The sequence below is a fragment of the Zingiber officinale genome, chromosome 2B (assembly GCF_018446385.1).
Source record: "Zingiber officinale cultivar Zhangliang chromosome 2B, Zo_v1.1, whole genome shotgun sequence".
Classification (NCBI taxonomy): Eukaryota; Viridiplantae; Streptophyta; class Magnoliopsida; order Zingiberales; family Zingiberaceae; genus Zingiber; species Zingiber officinale.
In genome coordinates this window covers 3,933,018-3,946,789 of record NC_055989.1, presented here as the reverse complement: position 1 = coordinate 3,946,789, position 13,772 = coordinate 3,933,018, and the positions used below count along the sequence as shown (strand labels likewise).

The window sequence follows — 13,772 nt, the reverse complement described above, 5'->3', positions numbered from 1 at the left end:
GGTTTTTAAATGCTATGACAACAGTTTTTGAAAACTGTTGTCTATGTGCGTTTTTTTTTGGATTACGACAACAGTTTTTGAAAATCGTTGTCTATTAAGTGTTGTTGAATATCATTATTTTTTTCCTTCGCCGTTTTTTCCCTTCGTCATTTTTTGCCGCCGCGTTTTTTCTTTCCCTCTCCTCAAAATTTTTTGCTGCCGCATTCCCCCCAAACCTAATGATGGCAACACCTTATGTGCTAGCCACTAGACCGTCCCGAGGGGATTAAAAATTCTCCAAAATGATTGATGATATGGATGTTGATTCAACTATAAATGAATGTATACTGAGTTTCAGATCAATCCTCATATTTATTTCTGTTTGGCAGAAGTTTTGCCATATTTATGGCTATGTAATAACTTGTTTGTTGACCTTACAATCTTAAGGAGTCCACATTTTTTTTTCTACCATTCAAATCACCTCTAAAATTGGAAGATTGATTTATATCTTAATGCATTGCTCTTCCAATATTAATCTGATACTTTAATTCCCTCTATATATATATATATATATATATATATATATATATATATATATATAGAGAGAGAGAGAGAGAGAGAGAGAGAGAGATTTTATTTTATTTGTCTTTTCTGCATAAAATGAAATTTTCAAGTTGCATTTTTTTGATGATATTTGTTGTACTAATACTCTCTATTATGCTCAAGTCCTGTTATGTCCTGCTTTAGTTCTCCTGAATTTCACTAATCTTGTTGATTCATGTATTATGCTTTCTCAACTGAGAGGGTGATCAACTATAATTTCTTAGTTTGGAATAACTTTAATGCCGATAGCTTTTATACAATATGTTCTGATTAACCTTTTTTTTTTAATTGTTGCATATCATTGCATTGGCTCATGATCTTTACTATGGTAATAGAGCCTTCGAAAGCATCTCTTTGAGGAGCTTGATCATGCTTTTCCTGATGAAGTAGAAATGTACAGGGAGATCCGTACTTCTGCCGCTGTAAGTCAAAAGCTTATCACCTACTTCACGTTTTTTTTTCTCCCTCCTCTCCAAGCCCTAAACCTGCTGCCCCTTCTCCTTTCCTCTCCAAGCCCTAAACCCATCGCCCTTCACGACTCGTAGCGAACCAGTCGCGGGGAGGGAGAGAGATGGGCAACAGAGACCACAAGCGTAGGAGCAACCAGGGGGGATCAGCAACAGAGGCTGCATGATCCAGAGAGGACGATGATGAAAAATCCCCAACTGGAGGGGCTTTAACCATCCTCCTTGGCTAGCTTCAAATCCATGGAGAACGATGATGGAGTTTCTTTGGAAAGTGGCGAAAGAAGTCCTCTGCTGGATAAGGTGGCTCTCAGATCTCCTTTCCTACCGCTTTTTTCATTGACGTTTTATTCATGCTCATCATGAATAAAGATGGCGATTTAGCAATTAAATCTTGTTCCGACCTCTGAAGGAACTTGAATTTGTTTTGTTTTACTTGCTCTTATAGGTTGGTAAATTCGATAGTGGGTTCCTAAGAAGTCTTTACCGTCTAGGGTTAATACATCCATTACATGGTTGAAATTTCTGTATTTTTCCTGCACTTTTGCTTCATCTATATTCTCTTTCCCTTATTTTTCCTTTTTTAAAACCTCAGTTGCTCGATCTGCAGAACATCTATCTCAATGGGCATTTGGGCGGAATTTCTTATTTTTATATGCGTAGATTCATGAGGTTTACCTTTATTTGTGGATAATTTTTACAGGGTAAACCATTGTTCCTTGATTGGTGCACCTTGAGTTGTTGTGAGGATGACTAATTTTACAAGTGCAGTAAAGATTTTCTCTCCTTCCTTTGAAGTTCTATAAGCCATTGTTCCTTTATCTTATCGTGAATCTTAGAGTTGTGGCAAGGATAACCAAGTTCATGAAGGAAGTAAAGATTCTCTCTCCTTCCTATGAGTTCTATAAAAATCAAGTGGGATTGAAGGAAAGGATAGATTGATCAAGTTCTTCAAAGCCATCTCACTTTGACCAAATTAAACACGGTTTCATCATTTTAATTCTCAATTTAACCAAATTTTAGTGAGTTGTGTCAATTTTCTAATCTAATCTAACTAATTTCTAGTTAATTGCTTTAAATCTCTCCTTTTTAAAAAACTTCTCAATTTTGTGAGATGATGATTGTTTTTTAAAAACAAAATGAGACAGACTATTGCCGATACTGATCTAACTTGGACAATCCTAGCTACATCATTGTTTCCCTTTATGTATATTTGAAAAAGTTAAACAAAATATCATGCAATAGTATTTGGAGTGCTTTTACTGTGACTAGATTCTAGAAGTATGATGATCTCGTATGGACTGGCAAAACGAGATACTAGTTCATTACTTACTAGTTACCTGGACACTCATTGCAGAGCCAATCATCAAGGCATTTTGAAGACAATGATTCTGAGGAGATCGATCAAATATCTGAGCCACAAAGTGTAACTTCTATATCCAAGGCACCACCAATAATCTTAGGTAAGTATCGATTATATTTTTCTCATACTTTATGTGATAGTCTTTGTCTTATCAAGAACGGATACTAACAATATCTTGTTGTACATCCTATGAAAATTAATTGAACAATCATATATTCCTAAATACTTGAACGTTAGTAATATGCTATGTTGATGTTGCAGCATTTTCGTTCCTGGAAGGTATTGCTTTCAATGGCATTGGCATAAACTTAGTTTTGTATCTTGGTTCTGTCCTTCATTGGCCTATTTCTTCAAGTGCTGCAAATGTTTCCTTTTGGGGTGGAACTACATATTTCACACCACTGCTCGGTGGCCTCCTCGCTGACACCTATTTGGGAAATTACAGGACAATTGTAATATCCATCATATTGTACCTACTTGTATGTAAACTACACTCAAAACATTTCACTAAATGTTCTTGAAATATTTGTTAGTTATCATAATAATGCTATGGTTTTGCTTTCTAATGTCTGTAGGGGTTGGTGATTGTTACTTTATCTGCCACTATTCCATCATTAACACCTCCTTCATGAAATGGAAATTCATGTCAACCTGCAACTGCATTCCAAACGTTTGTGTTCTTTTCTGGGTTATATGTTATTGCCTTTGGGACTGGTGGAACCAGAGCAGCCTTGCTGCCCTTTGGTGCAGACCAATTTAATGAGGAGAAACCGATAGAAATGAGAAAGAAAGTATCCTTCTTCAGTTACTTTTATGTATGTTCCATGTTAGGAGTGCTCTTTTCTGGTACTTTCATAGTTTGGATACAACAAAATGTCAGCTGGGCAATTGGATTTGGGATTTCAACATTTTGCATGGTTATAGCTTCTGGAGGCTTTTTACTTGGAACTTCAACATACAAGTTAACGATGCCAACTGGCAGTCCTTTGAAGAGTCTTCTTCAGGTTATTGTAGCTACTGTAAGGAAGATGCACGTGGTGAACACCTTAACGTGTTCATGACTTTAAAATAGTATATTCAAAATTTTCTTAAGGTGAGGACACAAATTTAATGAGGAATATACTTTATGAGAAGTTTAATTTAGAGTATATCACAATGAAAAAAAAAACCTTGTTAGCCAGTTTTTGTTATATACTTTGCAAACTCTAAAGCTCTATATTACTGGAGACTAGCTAGACTTCTTGTTGTTGAATTGGATTAAAATCATATGATTTTTATTTTCATAGGAAGTAAAAGGGTGTTTAGAAGATGCACAAGTAGAGAAAATTTGATCCAACAAAACAAGATACTTTGGCATATATATGTGTGATATATTGTTATGGGTACTATTTACAGCTTCGGTCCTTCTACATAGGAGGCCCGGGGCGAAAAAAAAAAGGGTCCAAAATAAATTTGGGCCCCAACTATCCAAGACCCTAATTATATACCTAAAAAAATAAAAGTTGGGCCCAACTAACATCAACTAAATTAATCAACTACGTTTATCTTTAGTTTTCCACTAATTGGGGCCCAACTATCCAAGACTCTAATTACATACCTATAATACATAATACTAAAAAAAAAAAAATTTGGGCCCTCTCAAATTATGGGCCCAGGGCCATCGCCCAGTGCCGCCCTCCTCCAGGGCCGGCCCTGACTATTTAGTTTTGTAAACTTCGATGTTTGGATGTAGATGTTTGGTACTTTAATGATGTTTGGATTGTAGGTTCTTGATCAATGATATTTTGTAGATAACTTGAACTGAAATTGAGGTATGCAGTAATTTTAGTTTGTGCCTAGAAAGAAGTATTGTTATCATATTCAATTGTGTACAGCCTCTTTGTCATCATCATCTTTATGCCATTTACTCCTGGGAAATGACTTAACTTGCAATCATATGCTATTTACCTCAGGGAAAAGATAATGATCCCGTACCCAGAAAGGAGAAAAAAAGAGAAGCTAGGAGAGAGGAGAAACCAGAAAAGGCTGCAGTTATCGATATGGTGTTTAGAAGATGCACAGGCTATTTAGAAGATGCACAAGTAGAGAAGACTTGATCCAACAAAACAAGATATTTTGGACTTTATATATATGTGTGATATATTATTATGGGTGCTATTTAGTTTTGTAAACTTTTGTGATGTTTGAATGTTGATGTTTGGTACTTTAATGATGTTTGGATGATGATGTTTGGTACTTTAATGAAATTTGCATTGTAAATATTGATTATGTTTGGATTGTAGGTTTTTTATCAATTAAATTTGCACTAGATGATTTGGACCGGATGAAATTTGCACTGGATGATGATGTTTTTTATAAACCGTTGAGTAGGAAAAGATTAATAAGTTTTTTATTTATTATCAAAATGTTGTATATTGTACCCAAAGACATCAGTTTAAATATGTCAAACTGTTGTCAATGGCGTTAAAAGACAACAGTGAAAAATCATTGTCAAACTGATGTTAATTAACATTGTTCGCTAAAAAGACAACGGTTTTTAACCGTTGTCAAATCGATGTCATTAGAGAAAAAGACAACGGTTTTTAGTTGTTGTCGTAGATAGTTCAAAACTGTTGTTGAAGAGCCTAGGCATACGCTCAAAGACAACGGTGAACAACTGTTGTCGTTGAATGAAAAGACAACAGTTTTTCACCGTTGTAAAATTGTTGTCTTTGCCTTCTAAGACAACGGTTAAAAATTGTTGTCTTTGGGCACCTCTTTTAACAACACGACCTTTAACAACAATCGAAAAGGGGCTACAACAACGGTGAAAAATCGTTGTTGTTGGGCTTTTTTCTTGTAGTGAAAGCTGTGGTTGACCGACTATCCCTTAAACCTACTCAGCTTATGGTTGAATAGAATATATAATAGATGTCTTAACACAGACAGAGGACACTGGGCCCCTTAGGTTCGACTGGATACTAGGTCGGCTGTCCTCGGCGAGGGCCCAAGTCTTGCTGAGAGTGACCCTTTGACTGCCTCCTTGACTTTGATCGTCACCTCAGCTTGACTTTGACTGTCATGTTATACCTACGTCCATTCGGAACATTCTGTATCACGAGCCTCCCCTTCAAGTCTAGTCGAAGGAGACTTGTAGCTGATTGGCTGGACCCGAGTATGATTTTAGTTCGATCGCCCAACTTATTTGTCCCACTGGCTTAACATGATTCTGATTTGACCGCTCGATCATGTTTCCGCTTGCACCTTAACTATTGTGATTAACTCTTATCTTGAAAAAAATGCATGTTGGGCTTTTGACAAGCCTTGACAAGCCTTGACAAGCCAAGTAATGTGCCCGTGATACACAAGAAGGTATTTTTTAGCTCAATGATGTGGTTGTCTTGTCTATCATAAATGTCCATTTATGGGTAAGCATCGCGTGTCCCACTATCTCATTCTTCGAAGTGACAGTTAACACGTCTTTTCGTATAGACTAACGACTCTCTCTTCTTTGTAATCCAATGATTGTCAGTATGTCATTTTGATCAAATGGTGGAGATTAAAAAGTATCTCATATCTTATGTTTTAAAAATCCTAAGTGATGCAATGGCAAATCACTTTTCACTTTGTCTTCTTCTACCTTCTCTCTAGCGATTTTCATTGGTAAACTTTTCCTTCTTACAATCTGACTCAGTAAGTTCTTCCCTTGATTCATCTTGGTGTTTCCTACATTCCCTCATGGCCCAAGAATTTTTTGCTTTCTGGTCATTTAAATTTCGATAATAGCGATCGAGAGGTTCTTCGTCTTTCTTTTAAAATCCCTAAAAATTATCATATTATTATTCCAAAAGCCCAAGACCATCCTCATCGACCTTCTCTTGGTCATATCACGTTCTTCAAGGACCAATTCCAAGCCTGTTATGTTTTCCTATTCCCCAATTTCTATCCGAAATAAGCCATTATTTTGGCATCCCTCGCCAACAGTTTGCACTGAACGCTTTCCATACTATGTGCGGAATGTCTATTTTGTTCCGCCTGTATGACATTCCCCCAACTTTTCATAACTTTCATTTATTTTCTTACCCAAGAAATTAGAGCTAGGAGTATTTTTATTTCAATCTCGTCCGAATGTGGTTTTCTTTAAGGAACTGTCTTCTTCAAATAAGGGATGAAAATCCCGTTTCTTTTTTGTTGAATTGCCCGAACATATTTCCTAGACGACCTAATGGCGATTCGACCTTCCTCCTCTTCTCGACCTTGGGAATTTTAAACTTGACCCAACCTTCATTTCTCATTCCAAGAAGTTGGGTGGCGTATAATGTAAAGCTCCCAAGTTGCTAAGAGAGAACTTGCTATATTTGTTCGGATTAAGCCTCGTTCAAACGAAACTTCATTGTTCCTTTGGTAAGCCTTAACAACTTAGTCATTATGTTATCACTAACTAAGATATTTCTTGTTTTATGCAGTGGATGCCTTTTTGAGGCTTTGGTCACCGATTGCATTAATTTGGAGGACACAGAGCTCATTAGGTGTGAACAAACGCTTTTGGCCGAACAAGCTCAATAGTCGACCGACCCTTCTAGTGGGGCGTCCAGTAGTCAAGCAGTCGAATCCAGTTTGGCGGCTGCAATAGAGGGGCTATCCACTGACCCTCTCCTAGCACCCGAAGGTTCTCCCTCCAAAGCCGAGGCTCCTTTAAAGAGGAGGCGCAAGAGATGCCAACTTGCCCCTTCGACCCAAGTTCCTAAGGGGCAAGATATCTTCTCCCCATCTTACACCTGTCCGAGAGGAAACTCTGGCCCAATCTTCCAAGCAGGCTTTATTCGCTCTTCCCTCTAGCAGTCCAATCCAAGAGGATGCCACCTCTCAACCGGGCGGCTCTCCAACAACTTCTGCATGAGCATCCCTTGTTGTTCTTGTTGCTCCCCTCACCTAGGCTCCATCGTCTATACCTTCCAGCATCGAGTCAAAGAGGTTCTATCAAATCTATGCCACCTACAATCTACCTTCTGTTAGTGTAAGCCCTAAGAGTCAATTAAGAGTTGATTGACTTAGGATATATATTGTATCATATTTCATTAATAAAAGGTAAAGTTTTGGTTATTATATTTACTTCAGATCTGTGTCAGATGAATAAATATAATAATGTCCTAGGGTAGTAGATTTTAATTTATAGTATATCAATTGATTGAATTGATACTAGGAGCCTGTAGATATATATAGACACTATTCTTAACTATTCCTAGTTAAACATTAATATGCAAGGACAATATTAATACATTAAGACTAACATATAGGTTAATTGATGACTTAGGTGGCGTTTGGTTCTCTCCTATGAATCAGAATGAGAATGAGTATCATATTATTATGGAATGAGAATAGGTATGAGCTTGGACATCATTTGTTAAAAATAATGTTTGGTTAGTTGAATATTTTCAATCGGAATGAACCTAAATTTCCTTTTTTACCCTTAGAGGAAAATAAGAGAAAAAATTTAGATGAGAGGGAAAGTTGAATGTGAGAGAAACATATGATGAGAGAGAAAGTATGATGAGAGAGAAAGTATGATGGGAAAAAATGAAGAGAGAGAATGTATGATGAGAAAAAATGAGGAGAGAGTGTATGATAGGAGAGATTGAGAAGAGAAAATATGATGAGAGAGAAAGTGTGCTAAGAGACAAAGAGTGATGGGAAAAATGAAGAGAGAGAAAATATGATGAGAGAAAATGAAAGATTGAGGAGAAAGAAAGTATGACGAGAGAGAAAAAGTGATGGAAAAAATAAAGATTGGCGTCGATGCTCGCGGCCCAACCCTGAACCTTCCTCAAAGGTTGATATGGTTGACAATGACATGTCGAGATGCATATTTATATTTATATTTATATTCATTTTAATATTAATGTTAATTATTCATGATTTTTTACTATCTATTCATTTTAATATTAATGTTAATTATTCATGATTTTTTACTATCCATTTATTCATCTTTAATATTTATATCTAAAATTTATTTTTTATTTTTTTAATATAAAATTCATTAACAACATTTAAAGAATTAAATGATGTTAATGTGCGGATATGATAATACCCATCCTCGTTAGTAACACTGTTAGGGCGTGTTTGGTTCGGGGTTATCGTGGATAACCTTGGTTATCTGTCTATGGTTATTCATGATAATCATGTTTGGTTCAAGGTTTTTTTGGATTCCTAAGTTTTCCTCGATTCCGAAACGTTGGCACACGTCATCAATTGGGGCATCCAACCCGGAATAGAAATACCTTCGGTTACCTTGGTTTTTCTTGATTCCTGAGGTTATGAAATTTTTGTTCCGAAATTATCCTATGACCAGAGCACGAAGGTGGGGGTAGGCTGCTGCAACAGGCGTCGGGCGACGGTCGGTGGGCAGTGGTCGACATCGTCGGAGGTGGCAGCAGATGGTTGGATGGCGGCAACAGGCAGCTAGCGGCGATCGGTGGGCAGTGGTCGACGTTGTCGGAGGTGGCAGCAGATCGATGGCGGCAACAGGCGGCTGGCGGCAGTCGGCAGATCGATAGATGGAGGTTGACGGGAAAAGGTCGGCGGGAGATCAGCGGTGGGCAGGAGGTCTGCGGTGGGCGGCAGGCAACGGGAGACAAGCGGGCGGTGGGCGGCAGGCAACGGGAGACAAGCGGGCGGTGGGCAACGAAGGTGGCTTGTGGAGGTGGGCAACGCGATGGAGAAGAACCGACTTTACTCTTCTCTGCTATGTTTTTTTTTTTACTTTAGTATTTTAATTTAAATGTTATTATTTTAATTAAAACTTTATTAAATTAAAACAAATTATATGTAAAACTTCATTATTAACTTTAATAAATTATTTAAAAATATTATCTAATTTTATTTATTTATATTATTAAATATTAATATTATTAATTTAATTTATTTTAAAAAATAATCAAATATTAAATTGATTTAGTTATAAAATACCTTAGATGGAACAAAGGATAATACCGTAAATACTAAATTAGGTTATACATTAGAACCTCCAAACAAACAAGTTTATGTTACATTACTTAGAATTGAACCAAACAATGTTATATTTTATTCTTTATAATCTTAGTTATGTGATTATCAAGTAATTATATAACTAAGATTATAAATGATAACTTGAATCAAACGCACCATGTTATAATATCCATATATTGAGATACTCTCAGCAGAATTCTTTAATTTAATAGGCCAAAAATCCAAGGGCACTTTAATTATCATTTCCTTTGAAAAGACACTTTAAAAAAAATCAAAATAAGTCAATACATGTCCAAAATATATTCTACAAAATTATTTTAACTTAATCAAAATTAAAACACTCTCATCAACTTAATTAAAATTATTTAAAATCATATTAATTTAATCAAAATTAACTCTTATAACATGAAATATTGTATATTAAAATATTCTTTAATACCTTAAATTTAATTAAAATCATTTTGATTTATTTAAAATCACGTTATAGCCATTGAGAAATTAATAAGTTTTCTTTAGAAAAGATGAGGCCAAAAAGACCTACCTACCAATCAAATTGTAATCTGATAATTAGTTAGGCCACTAAGACCTATGTTTAGGCCCTTATTATATTGATATATATATATTAATTTTATAAGTAATGAGTTTGATAATAATATTTAAAATTATCGTTAAAATCAATTTTAATCAAATACTTATATTTTTTTATAAAAATACTTTAAAGTTAAAACTATATTTAATATTCCACTGTTATTACTCTCTAAATTTCATTTTTTTCCCTCTCTTTCTTTCCTTCATTATCATTTTATATTGTTATATATTTACCAGTTAGACTTTTTAGCTAAATAAATTTGATTGATAATTTATTAAAGTTAAAATTTATAAAAAGATAACTCGTGCATAAAATTCTCGATAATGTAAAATCTTAAAGAAAGATCTAGTATACACAGTATATAATAATAATTTTACTGTTACGTCTAGACTTTCCTCCGACAAAATTAAAATTGATTGATAAAAATTTTAAATAATAATTAAAATGTATATTATTAGTATTATTATAATTTATTACTCACCAAATTAATTATTATGGTTAACATGTTATTGATGAAATTTAACTTTATTTATTTAATTTCAAAATATTGATTAAATAAATAAATATTATTTTTTTAATAAATTATTCTTCAAAGATTAGCATAAAAGAATTTTAATTTTTTTTATTTTATTAAAAAAAAGTGAGATTTGACTTAAGATAAAGATATTGATAAGTGACCATCACTATTTTCAATTGCTAAAATAATTATTTTACAATATATAAATTATCCTTTTAAATTTTACTAATAAAATTAAATATTTCTAATAATAATTTATATAATAGTATTTATTTTTTAAAATCAATATTAAGGCCTCAGACAAAATTTAAAGAGGATGACTCAAATTTATAAATTACTAATTATAAACTTTTCATATGCACAATATCTTTCAAATTCTATTTATTACTAAAAATTTAGTTTCTTCCAATCCATTTAATCTTAATAACAATATCTTCTTTAAAGTTCATCTTAGTAAAAAATAGAACCACATGAGCTATTCAACTTCATGTTTTAATATTCTTCTTTTAAACGAAAGACTGCCGACGTCAATGCTGACGTCTACACCGTCTACACCCGGGCTAGTCTCTTTTGTGTCTTTCGTTTTTTTCATTTTTCTACAGAAAATTGACCCTTTTTCTTTTTCACCGCCGTTGAGCACCTGAGCCCGGGTAGAACTGTACCTGGCTCCGCCCTTCATCATTGTGCAAAAGGTGGGTCCTGCCGCCCCTAGGCCTTGTCCTACGGAGATCCTAGGAGTAGGTAAATCAGCGGTGAATTCTGACCCGGATAAAGCGTGGTGTCTCCGAAATTTAACACAGTCGGCCCAGATTATTCATCCAGTGCGCGTCCGTGGACCTTTGACCCTACAACTTATTGTGCAACGAAACCACACCTTAACCGATTGATCCAGCCCGCGGGGGCTCCGCCCTTAATCATGCGCTCCTCCGACGAGTGGTTCCTGAACTCCTACCCTTCAACGACCAAAGCGTCGGAGTCTTCTGGTTTGATTATCCCGCACTCGACGGCGATGGCCCTGGCAGTGAACCCGTTGTCCCCGGCGATCATCTTCACTCCAACTCCGGCACTTCTGCAAGCATCGATGACGCGCGCCACCTCCGGGAGACACGGATCTTTTAGACCGACGAGCCCCAGCAAGGTGAGCGCAGTGTCATCAAGCCGTGGCGCCTCGCCGTGGTTGACCACGGAGTCCTCTGCCCTGGCGGTGTTCTTGTAGGCGAAGGCAATGCAGCGGAGACTGGAGGCGGCCATGTCGTGGACGATCGCTTCGAGCTCGGATTTTGCCTCGGAATCTATAAGCTTAACGCTCCCGTTCCCGTCGGCGTAATGAGAGCATCGAACCAGAAGCATCTCGGCGGCTCCTTTCCAGTGCGTGATCGTCCCTCCGCTGGCTCTCTCTTCCACCAAAATTCCACTCCGCTTCTTCTCCGAATTGAAGGCTTCGACATGGATGACGGCGCACTTCTTCTTCATTTCGTCGACGCACATTCCGAGATCCGAAATTGACCACGAAAGCAGAGCCTTCTCCGTGGGGCTACCGATGATCTCTGCCGCTGCCGCCTCGTTAGGCCGGCCGGTAGACGCTGCCGGCGGTGTCCAATCCGACGGCTTGGTGTAGCAACGCCAGAATTCACGGCGCAATCGAGGTCGCCAGCAGACATTGCTCGTTTCCAATCCAGAATTGGGTGACCTTCATCTGGTTCAGCGTCAAGGTCCCCGTTTTATCGATGCAGATGGTGGTCACTGAGCCCATGGTCTCGCAAGCCCAGAGTTGCCGGACCACGGCGTTGTCCTTCATCATTCTCTTCATGGAGAAGGCCAGCATCAGCATGACCGCGAGCAGCAAGCCGTCGGATTGAACACCGCCGGCGGCGTCTACCGGCCTAACGAGGCGGCAGAGGCAGAGATCACCGGTAGCCCCACGGAGAAGGCTCTGCTTTCGTGGTCAATTTCGGATCTCGGAATGTGCGTCGACGAAATGAAGAGGAAGTGCGCCGTCATCCGTGTCGAAGCCTTCAATTCGGAGAAGAAGCGGAGTGGAATTTTGGTGGAAGAGAAAGCCAGCGGAGCGACGATCACGCACTGGAAAGGAGCCGCCGAGATGCTTCTGATTCGATTCTCTCATTACGCCGACGGGAACGGGAGCGTTAAGCTTATAGATTCCCAGGCAAAATCCGAGCTCGAAGCGATCGTCCACGACATGGCCGCCTCCAGTCTCCACTGCATTGCCTTCGCCTACAAGAACACCGCCAGAGCAGAGGACTCCGTGGTCAACCACGGCGAGGCGCCAAGGCTCGATGACACTGCGCTCACCTTGCTGGAGCTCTTCGGTCTAAAAGATCCGTGTCGCCCGGAGGTGGCGCGCGTCATCGATGCTTACAGAAGTGCCGGAGTTGGAGTGAAGATGATCACCGGGGACAACGTGTTCACTGCCAGGGCCATCGCTGTCGAGTGCGGGATAATCAAACTAGAAGACTCCGACGCTTTGGTCGTTGAAGGGCAGGAGTTCAGGAACTACTCGTCGGAGGAGCGCATGAACAAGGGCGGAGCCAGTACCCAAAGGCGGTGAGAAGGGAAAATGTCAATTGTACTGTAGAAAAAAAGGGAAAACCCAAAGACAAGGAAGAGGCTAGCCCGGGTATGACGTCGGCATCGACGTCGACGTTGGCGCTCGTGGCCCACGGCCCGGCTGTCGGCGTCGATGCCGACGTCCTCGTGGCCCAACTCTGGACCTTCGTCAAAGGTTGAGATGGTTGACAGGTCGAAAATCTTTTATTTAATAATTCAACATCTTAATTTAATCAAAACCAATTATTAACATGAAATATTGTATATTCAAATATTCTTTAATACCTTAAATTTAATTAAAATCATTTTGATTTATTTAAAATCACGTTATAGCCATTGAGAAATTAATAAGTTTTCTTTAGAAAAGATGAGGCCAAAAAGACCTACCTACCTACCAAATTGTAGTCTGATAATTAATAACCTAGAAAATGTATAGAAAGGAAGAGAATTATGTTACTAGGAAATTCCTATGAAGTATACAGTAATAATCATGCATAAAAGAAGCCTTTCTCTGCTGACTTCCTTCATCTAACTTCAATTGCAGAGCCAAGTAAAGAATAACAATTTGAACACCACTTCTCTTCTGCCAGTACCTGTGGACAAATTATGTGATTCGTCTGTATGAGAGAGATGGTTGCTAGTTCTGGATGTGGTTTGGCCAAAATTATCTTTGAAAACGCAAGAGAAGGATTAATTCTTTGACAA

The 13,772-nt window shown here is 37.8% G+C and overlaps 1 protein-coding gene across 2 annotated transcripts; it reads left to right on the top strand.

The window, feature by feature from the left end:
- Positions 1-1,026: 1,026 nt before the first annotated feature.
- LOC122045121 (protein NRT1/ PTR FAMILY 5.6-like) lies at positions 1,027-4,406 on the top strand. Of its 2 annotated transcripts, XR_006129899.1 has the most exons (5): positions 1,027-1,349; positions 2,404-2,509; positions 2,671-2,888; positions 2,985-3,502; positions 4,362-4,406. XR_006129899.1 is itself a non-coding variant. In XM_042605192.1 (4 exons), exons 1-4 carry the CDS (start codon positions 1,290-1,292, stop codon positions 3,039-3,041), a joined length of 441 nt encoding a protein of 146 aa, XP_042461126.1. In that variant the 5' UTR covers positions 1,027-1,289; the 3' UTR covers positions 3,042-3,557. The 2 variants fall into 2 exon arrangements, 1 of the variants encoding a protein (XP_042461126.1); XM_042605192.1 differs by lacking the exon at positions 4,362-4,406 and having other exon boundaries at positions 2,985-3,557.
- The last annotated feature ends 9,366 nt before the right edge of the window (positions 4,407-13,772 follow it).